Raw genomic sequence first — 20124 nt, forward strand, 5'->3', positions numbered from 1 at the left:
GGAGCTTACGAAGCGAGCGGTATCATTTGTAATAAGCTTTTAACATTAAGCTTTGTTTTCAAACACGTCTACCTATGAATCGTAATTATATTCAAAAATAGTATTCGTTTCATTCGATAAACTCACCTATTGTACTATTGTATTGTTGTTGTGTTTGTAATGTTAATGCTTTTGGTGTGCATTAAAGTAAAATTAAATTAATAGTGAAACCAGGCGTCACTTCTCTTTGATAATCGTTTAATGTATGAAACATATCAAATTCTTTTTTTTTCCTTCCTATGCTGATTGAGAGCCTTGAGAGGGTATTTCCGCTTCACCCTAACGTGTGTAGGTGAGCTTACGGGGCTCAACCCGGAGTGTTGCTAACACCCTAGCGAGAGCAGTGCTTCGCAGAATCTACCCCTGGATCGGAAACGCGACCCACTGAGAAGATCCGACGAGAAACTCAGTGGGCTGTGTCTGTGGGCTAATTCGCTCGTCGAGCCCTTCGTCGCGAGCGACGGGTTCGACGAGGACGGTGACCGGTGCTTGTGGTGCCTAAAAGCACCGTTAATGGATCGGGAGCATCCGTAGTGACGTGCAAAATTCTTGAGTTCCCTCGTTACTTCTCGAAGGCCAATGGTGCCTCGGGAGTGGGTCGCAATTCCGATCCGGTGCTAGATTCTGCTGTATGAAGCTAGGATAACCCCTCGATGTACTAGCAATAGGTAGGCAAAAATGTTTGTGGCGCTTATTACATTCTGCGACGCGGTTGTGCGCGGAAGTTCTTTCGATTTGAAGCGGTGTGATTTGAAAGTCCCTCTTATTTTACTGTTTGATTTGTTCCTTGAGTTTAACTCTAATCTCATTGTTAAATATGGCTTACGTATGACCTTACCTTTCCTTCCATTTTTTCATTTATCGCTGTCGATCTTCAAAATACTCGAAGTGTTTTTATCTTCTCTCTTTATCTGTCTTTATCTTCTTTCTCTTCTATCTACCCCTAGTCTCTTTATCTTCTCTTGATTTCAATGTTATGTTCAATATATTGCAGTTGCTATAATTTATGATATTTTCACTCGGCGTTATTAATTTATTATGCCTTAAACCTTTATTAAGCCATTGTTTAATTTCAGTTTAATCGCCTTATGTTCCTGTTCTATCTCTAAACTCCGTGGTACATAGTTTTCTGCAGAACATTATCCTATCTATATGATCCTAAAGCATATTTCACTCTTTCCGTTCATATTGCTACCCATAATAACGTATTCTAGTCGCGAGGCCGAGCAAAACCGGAGGCCCTTTGCCGGTCAAAATAGGGCAGATTTATTTGAGATACATTGACGTTTCAGGTGTATCCAGTAGCAATAAAAGACCTTTGAAGGGTTTGATGTAGAATATAAAGTAAACAGTTGTTGAAAAAAAATTTAACATACCTTCTTATCCATCCAGTATCAAACATCAGCTAAAACTAAGAAGAGAAAATTTGAAAAATATATGAGAATTGTCTAATAATGTTAAAATATCTTGCCTTGTTGAGAAGTTATACATGTTAAGATAGGGATCAACTAACAACCTATTCAGTGCTAAGTGATTACCGTCGCTTATGGGAAACTGCAATGCCAGGAGAATGGTCAAGCCCTGGACATTTTTGCAAACATTGTTTGAAAAAAAGAAATTGTATAGCGCTCTGAGAACACATTGAAGGGAGCTCATTCCAGCGCCGGATGGTACGTGCCAAAAGTGATTACTTAATAAGCGATTTATTACTATCGAAAAACGCAGCTTCAAGTGGCTGGGATGAACTCTGCTCCAGTGGTGTGTGGTGCGGTTGTAGAAAGGAGATGATTGGTTCATCTCGAACAATTCCTTTGCACGCAAGCACCTTCGCAGACCTATAGCTTAGGAGCTGGAGATTGGAGTTATTAACGAAGTCACGAAGCCTTTCCTTCTTCAGTCTGAAGTCAAATGGAAGTTTTCATTTATTAGTGACGTTATATAAGCAGAAGGTGTAGAGGTAGCTATCAGAGAATTGAACATACATTTTTGACAAATGCTGGAATCTCACTAACTACATTTCTGGATACGTTTGCATAATACAAGTTTCGAACAGTAATATTCGGACCGTCTAGCAAATTCGCATGCCCGGCGACAGACCTACAATTTTAAGCATACTGTTCTTCTTTTAAGTTACTGTAGTATCTAAACTCTGAGAATCATCTTACGAAAATAAAATTCAGCATGAATACAATAAAATTAACGTAGCGATCAATTTGGTCAATATTTGATTGAGTAATGTAAGTGATTCACATATCAAACTTATGTTTAATTCTGATTCATTGTTAGGTATGTATTCATATGCATCAACATCACAGAACAAGTCGTTTGTTCTGGTTCGAGGCCTTTAAGGATGGGACGACTTTACTTCTTTTTCTTCATGCCTTTATTCCACATATGTAGGGTCAGTGTGGCATGTCTTCTTATCATGCTGGATAGAGATTTGGCATGAGTTTAACGACCGGCAACCGTCCTGACGTCCACACTTCTCCAGGATAGGACAAGGACCTTTATTGTATGAAACAATTCGACCTTGACTTTGATTATGACCTCGGGTATCATAATTTATGGTGTGATGCAGTACAGATGAAGACTATCAAATAAATATAAATGTTGCTGGAAATATGTAGGGCATCGTGCGAGCTCGCACGGTTAGTAGGTACCCTCACCCTGTCTTTTTTAGCCGTGAAGTAGTAATACATTTCGGTTTGAAGGATGGGGTAACCGTTGTACTATGGAATTGAGACTAACAGAGTCTCAAGGTGGGTGGGCGACATTAACGTTGCTTACATCTGGGGTATGAGGGGTACGTACACCTCAAAACAGTAAAAAAAAAATTGTCTATTTTCAAACAATACCGCAAACGTTAATTGGCTGAAAAAACAAAAAAAATGACTTGGATTCTAATTTGTTGGTATTTTTTGTGCAATATATTTTTTCTATAATACATTTTATTAGTATTTTTATCTCTGGTAAATATATAATATATTATGTATTATATAAATATGTTAATTAATATGTATACATGAGAATATGGATGTATAAATTGCATATTATGATAATATAATATGTACGGCGTTGTATGTTATGTGTATATATGTATACTGTATGCATATAGCAAAGCAATCATATACTTGAGACCTTAGAACTTATATCACAAGGTGGGTGGCGCATTTACGTTGTAGATGCCTATGGGCTCCAGTAACCACTTAGCACCAGGTCGGCTGCGAGCTCGTCCGTCCCATCTAAGCAATAAAAAAAAAGCATCTGCCACAGCACCGTGTAAACCACCCATGTTAGCCTGGTATATAATGCTTTAGGCGTTAGGTCAGTCACTTTCTCTCCCGACTAGGCGCGTCAACACCTCCGCCTCCGCCATTCGCCCAATCACGATGTTCGACCAGCCCATACCGTGGGCCCCGAAGGTCAAATATTTAGGCGTCACCCTCGACAGTAGGATGACATTCCGCCCTCACATCAAGACGGTACGCGACCTTGCCGCCTTCATTCTAGGACGTCTCTACCCGATGATATGTAGGCGAAGTAAAATGTCCCTTAGAAATAAGGTGACACTCTACAAAACTTGCATACGCCCCGTCATGACCTATGCAAGTGTAGTGTTCGCTCACGCGGCCCGCACTCACTTAAAATTCTTCCAAATTATTCAATCCCGTTTTTGCAGGATAGCCGTCGGAGCCCCGTGGTTCGTCAGGAACGTCGACCTCCATGACGACCTGGACTTAGAGTCCATCAGTAAGTATCTTCAGTCGGCGTCGATGCGCCACTTCGATAAAGCGGCACGACACGAGAACCCTCTCATCGTGGCCGCCGGTAACTACATTCCCGATCCTGCGGACAGAATGGAAAGCAATCGACGTCGCCCAGAACACGTCATCTCGGATCCTCCCGATCCACTAACGATGCTTTTAGGTACTTCAAGCACCGGTGACCGTTCTCGTCGAACCCGTCGCTTGCGACGAAGGGCTCGACGAGTAAGTTAACTCTCAGACACAGCCCACTGAGTTTCTCGCCGGATCTTCTCAGTGGGTCGCGTTTCCGATCCGGTGGTAGATTCTGCGAAGCACGGCTCTTGCTAGGGTTCGTGTTAGCAACGTCATCAGGTTTGAGCCCCGTGAGCTCACCTACAAACGTTAGGGTTACGCAAAATAAAAGTCAGTCACTTTACCTCTGTGCATAAAGTTAAATAAACTAAATAAATAAAAAAGTGTGTGTGTCCGCTCCGACGCACGACTGGAGTTTACTGGATATAAATATAAATTTGTGTCAGTTGAATACAGTAAAATATGGAAGTTACGTATTCTAGTGAGAATGATCCGGGAGTTGCGGAACACGTGGATGCGGTAATTAAGTAAGTCTATATAATTCACTTTTACAATTAATATATAAGTTGTCCATTCACTGATAGAAGGAATTGTTTATATTTAATAAGCTTTATTAATAAATGATTTGTAGCGGGTTATATTCGGGTATCAACCCACTAACAGTTGATACGTTCAGGAATCGAACCCGAACGGCGTCCGGCCACAAGCAAAACGATGTCGGTAAATTAAACGAAACAATACGAGAAATAGTTCTATATTACGACAACACGATACACTACAGATTATTAACAAATTAACGAGACACAAAACAAACGACTAACAAATATATGAAAATACAATAATGAGAGAAACGCGCGATCAGTACGAGGCTTTGTGGCGGACTGCCGGCGCAGCAGCCCGGCGTCACCTGCGATAACGCGGCCGCGCGTTGGCTCCTGATTGGCGCGCGCACGCATCACGCAATCAGGAGCCAATCAGGCGCATAACGCATTTCGTGTGACATGCTATACTCTCTAGTACGATTTTGGTCCCCATAATTTTCATACCCCGGGCCTATATATGTAAATCGATTCTTAAGGAGTAAACTCCAAAAACACGGTGGAAACCTTACTAAAAGACTGAACCACGTTCATGCTACCAGAGAGGAAGCAGACTTGTTTTGAATCATGCAAAGAACTTAATCAGAAATAAGTAGGTGGTGCTTGGATTCCGATTTCTCTACTCGCAAAGTCAAAGGCGATTAATGCTGGAATAAATACACCATAGGCAAATATTTAGATATGACGCGAAATTGCAGCGCACCACGTGACATTTGTGCATACAGAATATAGTATCATGAACTGTCATGTCAATTATGATGCCAATAATAGTTACAGTAAACAGTGCTTTATACAATAATAATTGTTTACTTGTAGATACCGAAGGACACCAGATTAGACGTTAAAAGAACATACGATATCCACTCATCGTACCAGATAATGCATTCCGATAAGACGAGATATGATGCTTGTATGCTTGTGTATTGAGATCACAAAAAGGCAATTCAATGAAATTGGAATAACTTATCTTTGATTTTGTATTTCCAGTTGATTATTCCACATTCCACACTGTGATGTCTATGGGTCCCGCCTACTATCGAGGACGGTGTGAACTTATCCTGCACTGAAATAAAATTATTACATTCTTTGACATTCTGTGGCTTTCCACTTTTTGCAAAATTAAAACTACTAAATTCTGTTACCAGATTTCTTTTTCAAGTTGACTTTCTAAGAATTAATCTAAATCAAAAGATCAATCATCACTAAAGCCGCAACATTCCAGAATTCTTCGAAATTAAAATTTGGCAACATCGTTTTCGTCTCCCGCTCCAATCGCGACGTGCGACCGAGAGCAAAGTAGTGGCAACGAACCAGTCAGCTTCACGTGCGCGGACGTGTAGCTCGCGTTTCACATCGCGAGATCGTGTTATTCACGCGCCATTTGACAGTCGTACTGTGTTCCTCGCGGTGAGTGTTTACTGCAAAACATCACAGTGCCGCGTTGTGGTTCTCTCTGATAACGTAAACACGACAAATAATTTAATAAATAGTGATAACTAGCCGGCGAGATGCGAGAGGTGAACGCTCGTCACAGCGGCGCCGACTCTCACCGCCAGCTATTGTCTAAGTGCCACGGAATCTTGGTCCTTCCCATCGGATTCCATTGATGAAGCATCCGCTTTTCGACGTGGGCTGCACATAAAATTGCACGGATTTGTCACGACGATAGCTAACGTGCCCGATGGAGACAGATAAGATAAACTTCGCGTTTTAATGTTTACCAACGTTACTTTCAAAATTCCATATTTACTTAAGAACTCAATAGTTTTGCTATGTAAATTACAAACTCGTATGGTATGCGTTTGCTTGATTAATTGTGGATGTTAACTGTAAATAGCCGACATTGCAGTCTAGCATCCACACGCGTTGACTGTCCTACTTTATTATGATTTTTTTTATAAATATTTGCAGTCGTATTTGTAAATATTAAAAACATGCTTAGGACAATGTTATGGAAATGAGTTAAGAACGCGTGCCGTCACTCTTAACAACAAAAAGAACCGTTATCTCTTGATTAATTTCGACAACATTTTCACTTTTTTTTTTATTTGTACTCGATTTTAAAGCATTCACTTTATTATCAATGGTTTTAAAATCGGTTAAATACCATTTGCCAAGCTTGCCAAAACTTAACAAGTCAAGAGTTCCGACAATTATCACATTCGAACAAAACGTTCAAGTTGTTCGTGACACTACTGATTGTATTTATATCTCTCACCCAACGGGGTTATCAGTAAATATTTGAAGAATAAACCGTTTCTTTTACCTATTTTTTTTATCTGGTTTGGACAAATTATAAGATGTATATTATAAAAGAAAAACCATATTTCCACAAATTAAGTATGTTCAATAAAAGATGGTGAGATAAATATTCAAGTATTTCCTTATAATCAGTTTAATAATTAAAAAAAAAAACGCAGTAATTACGATCATAAACTGATTTAAAACATAATTTTTCTATGATTTATTGTTTACAAAGAAAAGGTCAGTGAGCATTACTATCAGGAAAGTAGGTTGAAGTACGTTGATAGAACGCAGTGATTAATGATTTCCTTGTGATTCGATAATAAAGAGCGATACAAAGATAGCCCTGTCGGGATCTGTAGCTTTGTCATTCTTATATTATATACTTGACCCAGTTATTACGAAAGTGCTGGCAAGGTTCGTTTCTTCAAGTTTTAATTCACTGAAAACCTATTTCCGTCTGATTGGTAATTTATTTCGAACGAACGTTTTATTGTTAGTCGTTACACAAAAACCGCACCCATTGAATTCGAAATTGGAGAGAAATTCGAATCCCCGGTGACAATTCAGTAAATTATTCCATGTTAGAAGACGTAGTTGGACAATGTCGCAATATTAATTAAACGGCATTATTAAGAAAGCAAATTTATAATGCAATGTTTTTCTGATAACATTTACTAAAAATACCCTTTGCAATTCCAAATCTAAATTAAACGCGAGACTTAATAAGAAATAATTGTTATAACTTTTTTGTTGAATATTTAACATTAATTAACTCGAAGTGCTACGCTCGAAAAGCCGAATCAGGAAATATGTAGTGCAAAAATTTAATTAGGACTTTTCGCACGGTCCATTTTCCTTAATTTGGACACATTCGGTTCGAATGTTTTTTTTTTTTTTAATATTGATAATAATAATTTTTTTATTGCCTTTATAGGCAGACGTGCATACGCCCACCTGATGGTAAGTGGTAACCGTCGCTTGTGGACGTCGGCAATGGTAGGGACAGAGACAAGCCAACAATATTAATAATTAAAACAGGGAACAAGTCCCTCACGGTCATCCGACTCCAAATTAGGATCCCTTGTGTTGTGGGTGTCAGGGCCTGATATTCATACTTATATACGTTAAAATAGACACATATATAGATAATAAATACCCAGACAGGGAGAAAATAAATCTGTTAATCAGACAAATGTTTGTCCGATTTGGGAATCGAAGCCTCGGCAAAAGACTCAGGAGTGCTAACTGCTGGACCGCCCTGTCAGTCAGTTATTACAATAACCAAGCAAACAATTTATTTAAACTTTAGGCATACATATCAAAGATTGACATGAAATAGAAGAGATCTAAATAGTTACAGTCGGAGTGTTTTTTTTTTTAAATATACTATCAGACTTTTTAGGACCGAAGTCGACCTAAACTGTTTTGTGTATGTGCAATGTTGATAAGTACTAGCTGGTGAGTGTGACCGTGCGATGGCGCGCGGTGTTCTCGTACTCTCGATCCTGGTGTCGGTTCTGTCGCACATTGAAACAACACTAGGGCATTACACGCCAACATGGGCCGTCCATATACCGGAAGGAAGAGAAGTTGCCGATGCCGTCGCCAGGGACCACGGCTTCGTCAATCTTGGAAAGGTAAGGAGATTTTTTTTATTGCATACTAGCTGACCCGGCAGACTTCGTAGTGCCTCAATCGATAAATAAAAGACCTAAATTTTTGTATAAAATAAACTTAAAACAAACAAAAGGAATCCGTCCAACAGGGAACACATCATACCTTGAGATATAAGTTCTAAAGTATAATACAACGGCTGCCCCAACCTTCAAACCGAAACGCATTACTGCTTCACGGCAGAAATAGGCAGGGTGGTGGTACCTATCCGTGCGGACTCACAAGACGTCCTACCAACAGTAATTACGCAAATTATTATTTTGGGGGTTTGATTTTTATTACACGATGTTATTCCTTCATTGTGGTAGTAAATTGTGAGCATTTGTTATGTAAGTATTTCATTAGAAAAGTTGGTACTTGTCAGCGGGATTCGAACACCGTTGCATCGATAGATACAAATGCAACGGACGTCTTATCTTTTAGGCCACGACGACTACTGATAATACTGTATCGGATAATATATATTTATTAAAGAATAATGTTATTTGAGATGTAAGTCACATATGCCACTAAGGAGGTTTATATTAGCTCACTGAGTTTCTCGCCGCATCTTCTCAATGGATCGCAATTCCGATCTGGCGGTAGATTGTGTGAAGCACTGCTCTTGCTAGGGCTAGTGTTAGCAAATCCTCTCAGGTTGAGACCGTGAGTTCACCTACCCGTCCGCGCGTATCTGAAATATCCCCTTAGGCATCAAGATATTACGAATCTCGATGCCCTTAGGCAACCAGTGAATAGGTAGGGACAAAAAGAAGTTGTCTACAAATTGATTATCAAAACTGAACGTTCGTTTCTGTCGCGACTCAAGGCTCACCTTGACATCCGATTTGGTTTTGGAAATCAATAGATCAGACTTTACCGAACATCTTATAGCCTTGTATCAAAAGCTTCGACATCAAAGAACAAAGTACATATTTTCATGAATAATAATATCGAGCATCCAACACGAGTGTCTGAATACAATTTCCTTTTTCTAATTAACGTCGCAAATGAATAGATGTAAATTTCGTTGACTAGACCGGTCATTTATAATAATGATAGCTTAGCTATTGCCAGGTCAATAGGTAACCTTGAATGGTTCGTTACGTATTCGTGACTGCTTTCCGCCATTGTACAAAACAATTAGGAGTTCCACAAAATGAATCAATGATCAATTTTTGACATTGACCGCTTAAGGTTGACCTCAAAAGAAAGTAAAACAAGGTAGAATGGCCTTAAAATTCACAGCGGTGTTTTCGAATTTGTAATTCAAATTAATCTTATCCTGCTCTAATGAAACGGCTCAAGAAAAAGTTATAATAAAAAAAATACAGCGAAAATTTCATTTAGACTAACATGAATGATGATGAATTAATAAAAAAGTTATTACATTTCATTGTGAATCTATACCATTCTCGAAATCACTGGAACGCACACAAAAAAAAATTAGTTCACTAACATATGTACACGCGGACAGAATAATTATACATATGTATACTGAGATCTCAGAACTTATATTTCAAGGTGGGTGGCGCATTTACGTTGCCCATAGGCTCCAGTAACCACTTAACACCAGGTGGGCTGTGAGCTCGTCCACCCATCTAAGCCATAAAAAATGTTTTATTAAGATTTAGTTTAACAATTGCCATATTCAAGATATCGAGATCGTTTTACAAGTGAATCGTGTTGCTTGTATTGTACTGTGATAAAATTAGTGCGTTATTTCTAGAAAACTCTTGTAAACTGTGCAAGACCAACCATTTTGACGACCGCATTCCATTGAATAGCATCGTTTACATATTTACACAACTCATGCGCTTCCAATGTGAAAATAAACACAGACAACGTGTAAATAATTAATCGCATGCCTTTTATGTATTCAACATTCATTCAGCAGTATCAGTACTGCTCTTCCTCGCCTCGTCTTCCTCATTACCGAAGGTCGTGGTTCCACCGATGTGAGATCAATTAATTTCTCGTCTATGATACTCCTCCATCAGTGTTGGTCCTTTGGAGGGCATACTTAATGTAGCTTGGTTTTTTGAGTTAAGCGAATTTAGTCGAACCATCTAATTGAGACAACCTCTCTGCATTCTTTCGTGGATCTTTGAATTAGTTTTCGAGTTTTGTATGTCTTAACGGGCAATATGAAGAAAAAAGTGAAGATAGTGAAGAGTCTTTCTTTTACATAGACTTGTCTTAGAATAATAATATTTTAAGGTAATCCCAATCACAATTTAAGTCGCACATCAGGACCGTCTCAAGAAAAAAGAAAAAAATCATACATAATATATTTGTCCGAAATATGTTGAAGCATATTTCGCCAGCACAAAATCACGACTGTTCCTACTAATTAAACAACAAAAACACTAAAACCTTATTAATCCCACATTATAAATGTTGTAGGTTTAATTTATAAAAAAAAAAATATACCTTTAAATGTCTTCGAACCGAACGAATTAACATTTGGAAGCGCTCATAATGTCACCATGCGAAGTGGGGGAACGAAAATAAACAGGAAATTTAAGTGAGCGGTTATTTATTTTAAGTGACAACGGGATCTTGTCCGTTTCAGCCAGCCTTTCTAATTTTAGGCCGATGAAATTTCTCCGTTATAACGTCTCAATATAGAGATGAAAACGGTTTTAAAACATACGCAGGATTCGTTTTTGTAACGAACTGGTTAATGAATGAATATTTTATGAATTCGACATATTTCTCAAATATATAGATCCGTCAGCGTAGAGAGGAGAGAGCGCTGACTACCTTGTTTTCTCATTTGGACTCTGCCTCCTCACCCTCTTACTGAAAATCACATTTTAGATACTTGAACGCAAGCCATGAGAAAAGTCTACGTTCTTCACATAATCGTCTCTTACAATGTCCTATCCATCGCTCAGATTTTTTACATTCTTCTTTCTTTGTACAGTCCATAATATTATGGAATTCGCTTCCCAAAGAAATCAGGATGACCAGCAATCGCTTTACTTTTAAACTCAAAGTTCGCGAATACATCCACAAAAAACTGGAAGAATCATCTCCAAACTAATTTATTTTATTTTTAATTTTTTTTTTTTTTTTTTTTACTTTTAGCCATTCTTAACTATAATACTAAATTGTGTATTTTCATGTAATACACATGAAAATACATATATTATTACAATATATATTAGTACTTTACATGTATATTATATTGTGTGTAATTATGTGTATGTATGTATCTTACTATTTTATACATACGTATATTACATTGTAGTATGTTTATTTATGCATACAAAGTCATATGTAATCTATATAAGTACCTATATTTAACATTATGTGTATTCTATAATACTGAGATGTTATTTTAAGGAAGATTTTTGTTTTGATTTTGTTCTTTTTTTGTTTTGTTGTTGTTGTTTGTTATCTATATATTAATACGTGAAGCAAAAACTTTGTATCCCTTTTTACGAAAATTGCGCGGACGGAGGAGTATGAAATTTTCCACACTTATAGAGAATATAGAGAAGAAGTGCACAATGCTAATATTTTTTTAATATAAAGCATAAAAGATACATTAAATCAATAAATAAAACATTACACACACAACATACCATCTATTTGACGCACACACGCATGCATACTATTTATTGTCAAACTTTTGTTCTTGACGTCTGTTGTCAAATTGAGATTAAATATTGTTTGTCTTTGTTAATATTTTTTTTAGTGTAGTCTTGGCGAAATTTGTGATTATAGAAAGAAGTATAAAATACAATCATAATAGTGTACAAACTTTCAATTTCAATTAATTATAGTCGAATTTCGACTACTGCGGGACCTCTAGTTCTTTTTTTAATGTACCTACCATGCATGATCTCTGCACCACCCTATGGTCGACTGGAAGAGAATGCCCATGGCATTAAGTCCGCCTGTGTACAAGTTTTGTTTTGTGCATAAAGTATAAATAAATAAATAAAAATAAATAAATCGCTCTTGCTTCATATACAAACTCTTATAGATAACATTTTCGCGTATTATACGCGTTTACTTCAATTGTCTAGTGCTCGCGATAGAGGCAAAAGGTTTCTGGATACGGCCGTGAGACTATTATGATAGAAATACAACGTGAGCACCGAACAGGAGGGCGGAGAATAGGCGCTTTGATGCTATAGAGGCCCATGTACAAAAGCTGTCATTCAATATAAACTCGATAACAAAATGTCGTGGCCAGACCCAAGCCACGTCATACACATTCGCCAGTAAATATGACACAAACATTCCCTTCAAACTTGATTATAGGAGGAATTACGTGAAGGTCCTTGTACGTAGTAGCTTGCCTTGCTCGAGTGATCAAGCGCGCACACATATAACTAATAACATATACTTGAGTTCGTCATCTAAAAAGTATACACTAACACTTTGGGGATTTAAATCACGACATCAGAAATATAAGAGTCGGATTTAATAATTTTAAAAATATATTAATACGTGAAGCAAAAACTTTGTATCCCTTTTTACGAAAATTGCGCGGACGGAGGAGTATGAAATTTTTCAAACTTATAGAGAATATAGAGAAGAAGTGCACAATGCTAATTTTTTTTAAATAATGCATAAAAGATACATTAAATCAATAAAGAAAACATCACGCACACTACCATATATTTGACACAACACATACATAAAAATATGCTCTTTGTTTACTGTCAATTGGGAAACTTTTGTTATTGTTTAAAGTCTGTGGTCGAATTGAAAAAAGATTAATATTGTTTGTCATTAATATTATTGATCTATAGTGCAGTTTTGGCGAATACTGTGATTATATTATCGAAATATAATAGTGTTTGACAATAGAACCATAAGTAATAATGTATAAACTTATAATTTCAATTAATTATACTCGAATCTCGACTACTGCGGGGCCACTAGTAATTTTAAAAATACGTTTATACGGATTCAAATGTAGTTTTATAAAGGAATTTCCGTAACGCGTCTTATTAGTGGTTTGACTGATATAAATCGTCACGTAACGAAAATTTTGTCGTGCTCTCTTAATGAGGCTCTCTCTCTCTTTCTATTATATAGGAAAGGATATTCCAGCATTATGCAACGTTAATTTTATAACTTAAATAAATTCTATTTTTTTATATAAATAACATTATTTCAAATTATTATTTAATTTAATAAGTATTCCACCGTAAATAAAGGAGTAAATGTGTTGATAATAAGCATCCTTGTTCCAATGAAGGAATCTCCCGACGGCACACGTTTTATTGTTTTTAATTATATACGAGTATTATCCGAAATAGGTCGCATACATATTTTATACTTTAGAACCAGTTAAAATCTTACAATTTGATATCATAAATGTTTGTCTCTATGTCCCTGATGTATGTCTACTATGTATAATGCCATACCGTGACTTCTGTAATAAAATTCATGAGGAAAATCTAAGTTTTGCGAGTACAACACTAGTTGCAATATTTAAACAACTGCTTAAGTTGTGTATCGCCAGACATGAATGTTCTGCATTCAAACTGTTTTAATAAGTTAATATAATTATCTATAATATAATATAAGTCTTGTTATGAACGTGAGTTATTTCATCATCACGTGTTTGTTTAAGCTGCAGCAGTACTGCTTGATATTCTTATCGGCACAATAACCTTGTTCTGTTATATGTATCTGTTAACTACTGGTGACCGATAATGAACCTTCTAGATCATTATGATGTTTGTGGCACAATTGATTGTTTGTATCAAATGGTTTTTGCTTCAATTTGACAACTTTTTTGGCGGAGAAATTCATCACATTTCGTCTTCTCGCATTAAAACTGTATAATCTCAAAACTTACTAATTTTACAGGAGAGTGTTTTAAAGGTTTAACATGTCATATTTTTAATATTAATCATCTTTGCAACGTTTATTTTTTTATTTTTTACCAGTTATATTATCTGTCTTTTAAAGTAAGATAAAATTATGTATTAATTTTGTTAATAGTAGTCAAAACATAGGGAAAAAAAAAAGAATACTAAACTACGCTCTTTTGACAGTATTTATTAGAAAAATACTGGTGATACCAAATAATACCAAATGATTCCGCATATTAACTCAATAGCGAATATTTTTGGAAATATTACACTTTTCATGCGAAAAGATGATTTAATGGTCAATTCGAAATTCGACAATACGTCAGTGCCGATGATCGTTTCAACCACAAGAGAAGCTTTAATTGTATTAGTGCTACGACTATCCGAAACAGAATTATTAGCAGAATAAATTACGGTACCAACAATAATACGACATTAAACAAACGACTCAAGAACGAAGAAGAGAATTTCCATCTTGACATATTGATGATACTGATAATGAAGTAATTTTGATAAAAATAACGGTCATAAATCCAGAAAAAGCATCGAAGTTAGATTAAAGTAAGTAAGTTTAAAGTAAGTTTTACTGGTGGTAGGACCTCTTGTGAGTCCGCACGGGTAGGTACCACCACCCTGCCTGTTTCTGCCGTGAAGCAGTAATGCATTTCGGTTTGAAGGGTAGGGCAGCCGTTGTAACTATACTTGAGACCTTAGAACTTATCTCGAGGTGGGTGGCGCATTTACGTTGTAGATGTCTATGGGCTCCAGTAACCACTTAACACCAGGTGGGCTGTAAGCTCGTCCACCCATCTAAGCAATAAAAAAGTAACTTGGTCGCCAAAATACGAAAATGACTGGACAAAATGACGCACGTTTGTGACAAGATTGTCCTGCTTTATTTTTTATTACGATCGCTTCCGCTCGTCACAGAGGTCACAGGACGAGCACTCATCAAAATCGTAGGCAGCTTGCCAAGGTACTTTGGCGCCCAACTCCCAATGTAGTGGCGCTAAATATTAAGTCATACATTATAAAATATACAACAGAATTGCTTTACGTCACATTACATTCAAGTTGTATGGGGAATTAATAGTTGTTAAAAGTCTCGAAAACGTTAACTATTGAAACTCGTTTATATAATGAATTGAAGCAAAAGTCAAGATATGAGCAGCCCGTGAACGTCTGCCGTAAAGGTGGTTGACCCTATTTGAAGATATTTTGTTGCGTGCCCGTTTGAATTTCGTTCTTGGATTGGATTATTTCTTTAGAATAACACAGATAAACGGATGAGATATTATATATTGGCTTCATTAAAAAAATGCTTCTATTCGTTAAGAATATCTAAAGATAAACTTGAACACTTAAGGAACCCAAAACATAAAGTTATTTATTAATGTGTATCGGAAATATTCACATATAAGATAATACTTAATACCTCTACTGCAAAATCTCTTCAAAAGAGATACTGAGTTCGACCGGAATCGCACTTTAACGGCCACATTACAATAATGAGGGTAGGTATTTTTCTTTTGTATTTTAGACCGTTAAATTGTATTAAGGTAATATTTGTTGTGATTTATTCAAAACAAGCGGCACGCTCCAGCTCCGCTCGGGTCTTTAACAAAAATTTCAACGATATTTGACGTTGTTTTATTTTTTTACATAAAAGAACACTTATTGCGGCATAACTATAATAGTCGGAAATATGCTGTCGCGACACTGTTTGTAAATAATAATGTGTTCTACAAAGTCGTAGTACATTATTTTATTCTATCATAAATAGTTTTCGCAGGGCACGCGATGTAAATAATATTTTAGGTAATTTTTTTACACTTTGGGTTACATTATTGGAGTTTCAGTAAGGATCCCTCATTTTTTTCAAAAAAGATGCCTATGCCACTCGGGAATAGTGTAGCTTTCAAATAGAGAAAGATTTTTTAAAATCGGTTCAGTAGTTTCGGAACCTATTCAATACAAACAAACAAACAAATCTTTCCTCTTTATAATATTAGTATAGACAAGTGCACTTCCGTCACTCTTCTCTAATTGTATGAAGAACATTGATTTCTCGAAATCGCTAATCGCTCGCCATCAATCGCGCTTCAATGGTACTATGACTAAATATTTTCCTGGTGTTCCAACAACAACTGTACCAAGATTCATCACATTTATAAATTTATTTAGGAATGCATATAGGAAAACATATACACAAACTTTGACTTTAATTTATATACATATATAGTTAGAAGAACATACAAAGGCGTGTGTTGTATTTTAACGTCACATCAATCAAAATGTTTTTTAAATAAAAGCTACGAGCAGGGTGTACACGACCAGTACGAGCCACGGAACTGTGTCAGTGACTTCATTGTGGGACTTGTTCACAGTGAATTTTGAATACTTTTTGGGTAGTTAGGATGTGAATGACAGCGTAGTCGTGCACTCTAATAAATTAAAATAACGGAGCGGATAGCAAGGCGATTACGTTATGAATAATTATTAACGATAATCGAACACGAAACTTGAAGTTTTCCTGTCACGAAAATCGAAATAGGACTATTGGTATGATTTATAGATCCCTTTTATCCTTATTATCTTTAATAAAAGCGCGTAAGTAGAATGATCGCACTGATTTGACCTAGATATGTAATTTTGCCTCTATATAAGTAATACCGAAAATCTTAAATTTTATGGAGAGAACTAATGAATACGGACTAAACTACAAAAGAGCTGAGAATCTTTAATCAGCCGAAGAAAATTGTCAAATTTAAAAAGCAATTGTGAAAGAATTTCAAACAATGAGTCCCCGATACGAAATGAGATTCGTTTTCTTTAGAATCCATTCGGAAGAAGCGAAGGCGGTGGCACGACGGCCGCCTTTTGTGAGGGGCAATCGTCGTCAGCTTAAACGTTCACCCCGGAGTCTTAAAGTAAAGGGGCTGTAGACACAAGCCGAAGGGGCATCTGCTTTTGTGTCCACGTCTTTATCTTCAGCCACAAACACTACTGAGTTCTTAGCTCGGCCTCTATTAAGCCGATTAACTCCATCCACTAGAAAAGTAATTACTGGCTTCTTTCGATCGTACGTTTCCATTTCTGTATCATGATCTTTAACATCGTTTTTGTTAAATATATTCCGCTTAAAAGCATCCAATAAGAAAATACTTATACTTGTGTATCTCCTAATGTTTATCTGGCTAAAACATGTTATTTTCGTCAAGTGAATCAAATGATAAGTTGGATTTTCAAAGTAATCAGCTATAAATATTACGTAGGTTGGTGTAATCGATTTAGATTCATCCATGACACAACGGAATAAGTCATAACACTTTATTTTGTACACATATAATTATTTGTCCTGACTGATTAACTGTACAGAGCGTAAGCTGCTGGGACTACAAACTTGACATCTCGGTAATTAATGCTCAAAGCACCTACTAAGGACGGAATTTTGGAAATTATATGAATACGTTAAAATAGAAGGAAATGACTGATTGTATTGACACACCTGCACTGTTTTGAAATGTGAAAAATGTTCAAAGAGGCCTATCATCTTCATCATCATGATTATTTCCTATTATCCTCTGCTGGGGTGTAGGGCTTGAATCAAATCCTTTCATTTACATCGGTCATGGTCAGTCTGTTCTATCTAGCTCCTCCCACGTCATACCCAAGACACCTAGCTCCTGCTCCACCGAGCAACGTCAAGTTGTTCTGGGGCGATCTCTCTTCCTTTTGCCAGACACCAGGCCAGTGCTCTCTTTGATATCATCAATCATCCTATCATCTTAGGTTTAGGAAAATTTAAATAGGTATTATATTTCTTTAAATATTTATCCTCTATGCGTTCCTAAACCATTTATCCGATTGAGATGAAATTTGGTACAGTAGTTAGTAGTAGTACGAGTAGTCTCAAAAAATTGATGTTTTTAAACACTTAGCAATAGTCACAGAGACGTGATCGAATTCTACTAATGTATAGTAATAATAATACCAGATAACAATACCAGATATAATGCCGTAATAATATCAGATAATAATACCAGATACAATACCATAATAATACCAGAAGAAGGAACAGAAAAGTCACTCGCCATGGCACGTTGTAATGGATATGCTATTGGAGATATACTCGTAACTCAAGGAGGGTCCACTTGAGGCAGGTGGCCGGTCAACTCATGCTAAATTCTATGCAGCATGATAAAGGGACAGGCTACCACGACCCCACATAATGTGGGATAAATAAGAAAAGAAGAAGAATAAAGACAATGTTGTATAAAGTAGATATTGGTATGCGTGCTTACTTATCGGAAGTTAATGAATAATGTTTATATTATACAGGACATATGGGAAATGCTATGACTGTCTGTACTTGAACCATTGTACCATGGTTCACTCGCGGACTAAATAATAATAATAATAATGGTTAGTTTGAAGTAAGTATCAGTTGAATGGAATCTTTGAACACTTTGAAGTGTATTCAACTGATAATTATTTTTAATAAATGTATCTTTTTTATTTGATTGGTGTTGTTAATTTTATGTATGTTTCAATGATACTGTGTACACATATGGACTTGTTGTTGTCTGAAATAAAATAAATCATTCATTCATCATTCATTCATCATTCTACAGTCGAGCTAGTGCTGAGTTTTGACATAATTTTGACATAAAGAGTTTTGACTTAATGGGAAAATCATCTATATCAAGCGTGGGTTGCGGCCGCCAATCGCCAAGTAATTGCGGATTCTCGACATACAAAAACACTAATACAATATCAACTCATGACTCATGTTTATATATTATTTAGTTACTAAAGCATGTAATATAAATTACAACGACTTCCTTCTTTATTTATTATTCAATTATTCTTGTATTAGCAAGTAACTTAAGTAATACTGAGTTGTTTACGGTTTATGTACGAAACAAATTTCTCGTTTCAGTTTATTGTGGCCATAACTCGGAAGCTTAAAGTAGAATGTGTACAAAAGTCCGTATCTCATCCGAAGTCGGATAAGTGGCACTTATTGTATATTCCAAGTCTGTCCAGGCCGTAAATTTGTATGCGGAACGAATTATAAATAGTAAAAAAATATCAATTAACACTGATATAACGGTGTTTTTGAAGTCGATAGCAATATACTTTATAAACTTGGCTAATTCCACTAAGCATAATTTTTTTTTTCATTAAAATTTTTTTTACACCTATGCTGGTAGCCTTAGAGGGCTATGCCAGCATAACCGAACGAGTAGGTGAGCTTACGGGGCTCAAACCTGACGACGTTGCTAACAATAGCCCTAGCAAGAGCAGTGCTTCCCAGAATCTACCACCGGATCGGAAGCGCGACCCACTGAGAAGGTCTGGCAAAAACTCATTGGGCTGTGTCTGTGGGTTAATTTACTCGCGGAACCCTTCGTCGGAAGCGACGGGTTTGACGACAACGATGACCGGTGCTTGGAGTACCTATAAGCACCGTTAGTGGATTGGAAGGATCCGAAATGACGTGTTTAGAGCCACGTCGAATGTTTACCATTCGGTCAGTAGGAGCGGGAATGTACTTACCGGCGGCCAGGACAAGAAGGTTTTCGTGTCTTGCCGCTTTCTCGAAATGCCGCACTGATGCCGACTGAAGATACTTACTGATGGAATCTAGCTCCGTGTTACTTCGGAGATCCACGTTCCTCACGAACCACCGTGCTTCGACGGCTATACTCCAAAAACGGGATTGAATGATTTGAAGTTTATTCCACGATATTTATTATAAATTACGGAAAACGGTGATCGTCCCCTGTTTAAAAAACTGAATTTCAATCAATCTATGAAAAATTTGCATTTTAGTTGAGTCAAATTTATATACACTGACCAAAAAATTAGCATTCATGATTTTATTAAGCTGATTTA

The 20124-nt window shown here is 36.7% G+C and overlaps 1 protein-coding gene across 33 annotated transcripts in view; it reads left to right on the top strand.

The window, feature by feature from the left end:
* Positions 1–5737: 5737 nt before the first annotated feature.
* LOC692448 (furin-like convetase) overlaps positions 5738–20124 on the top strand; it is a 200992-nt gene continuing 186605 nt past the window's right edge. For 2 of the 33 annotated variants that reach the window (XM_021350185.3, XM_062674567.1), the window contains exons 1-2: positions 5738–5884; positions 8034–8361. In XM_021350185.3, the coding sequence (XP_021205860.1) occupies positions 8200–8361 (162 nt within the window). In that variant the 5' untranslated portion in view covers positions 5738–5884; positions 8034–8199. Of the gene's footprint in view, positions 5995–7762; positions 8362–20124 lie in introns of those variants that run through there. The other 31 variants (XM_062674562.1, XM_062674582.1, XM_062674561.1 and 28 more) reach the window with 28 other exon arrangements.

The sequence above is a fragment of the Bombyx mori genome, chromosome 21, assembly GCF_030269925.1.
Source record: "Bombyx mori chromosome 21, ASM3026992v2".
Classification (NCBI taxonomy): Eukaryota; Metazoa; Arthropoda; class Insecta; order Lepidoptera; family Bombycidae; genus Bombyx; species Bombyx mori.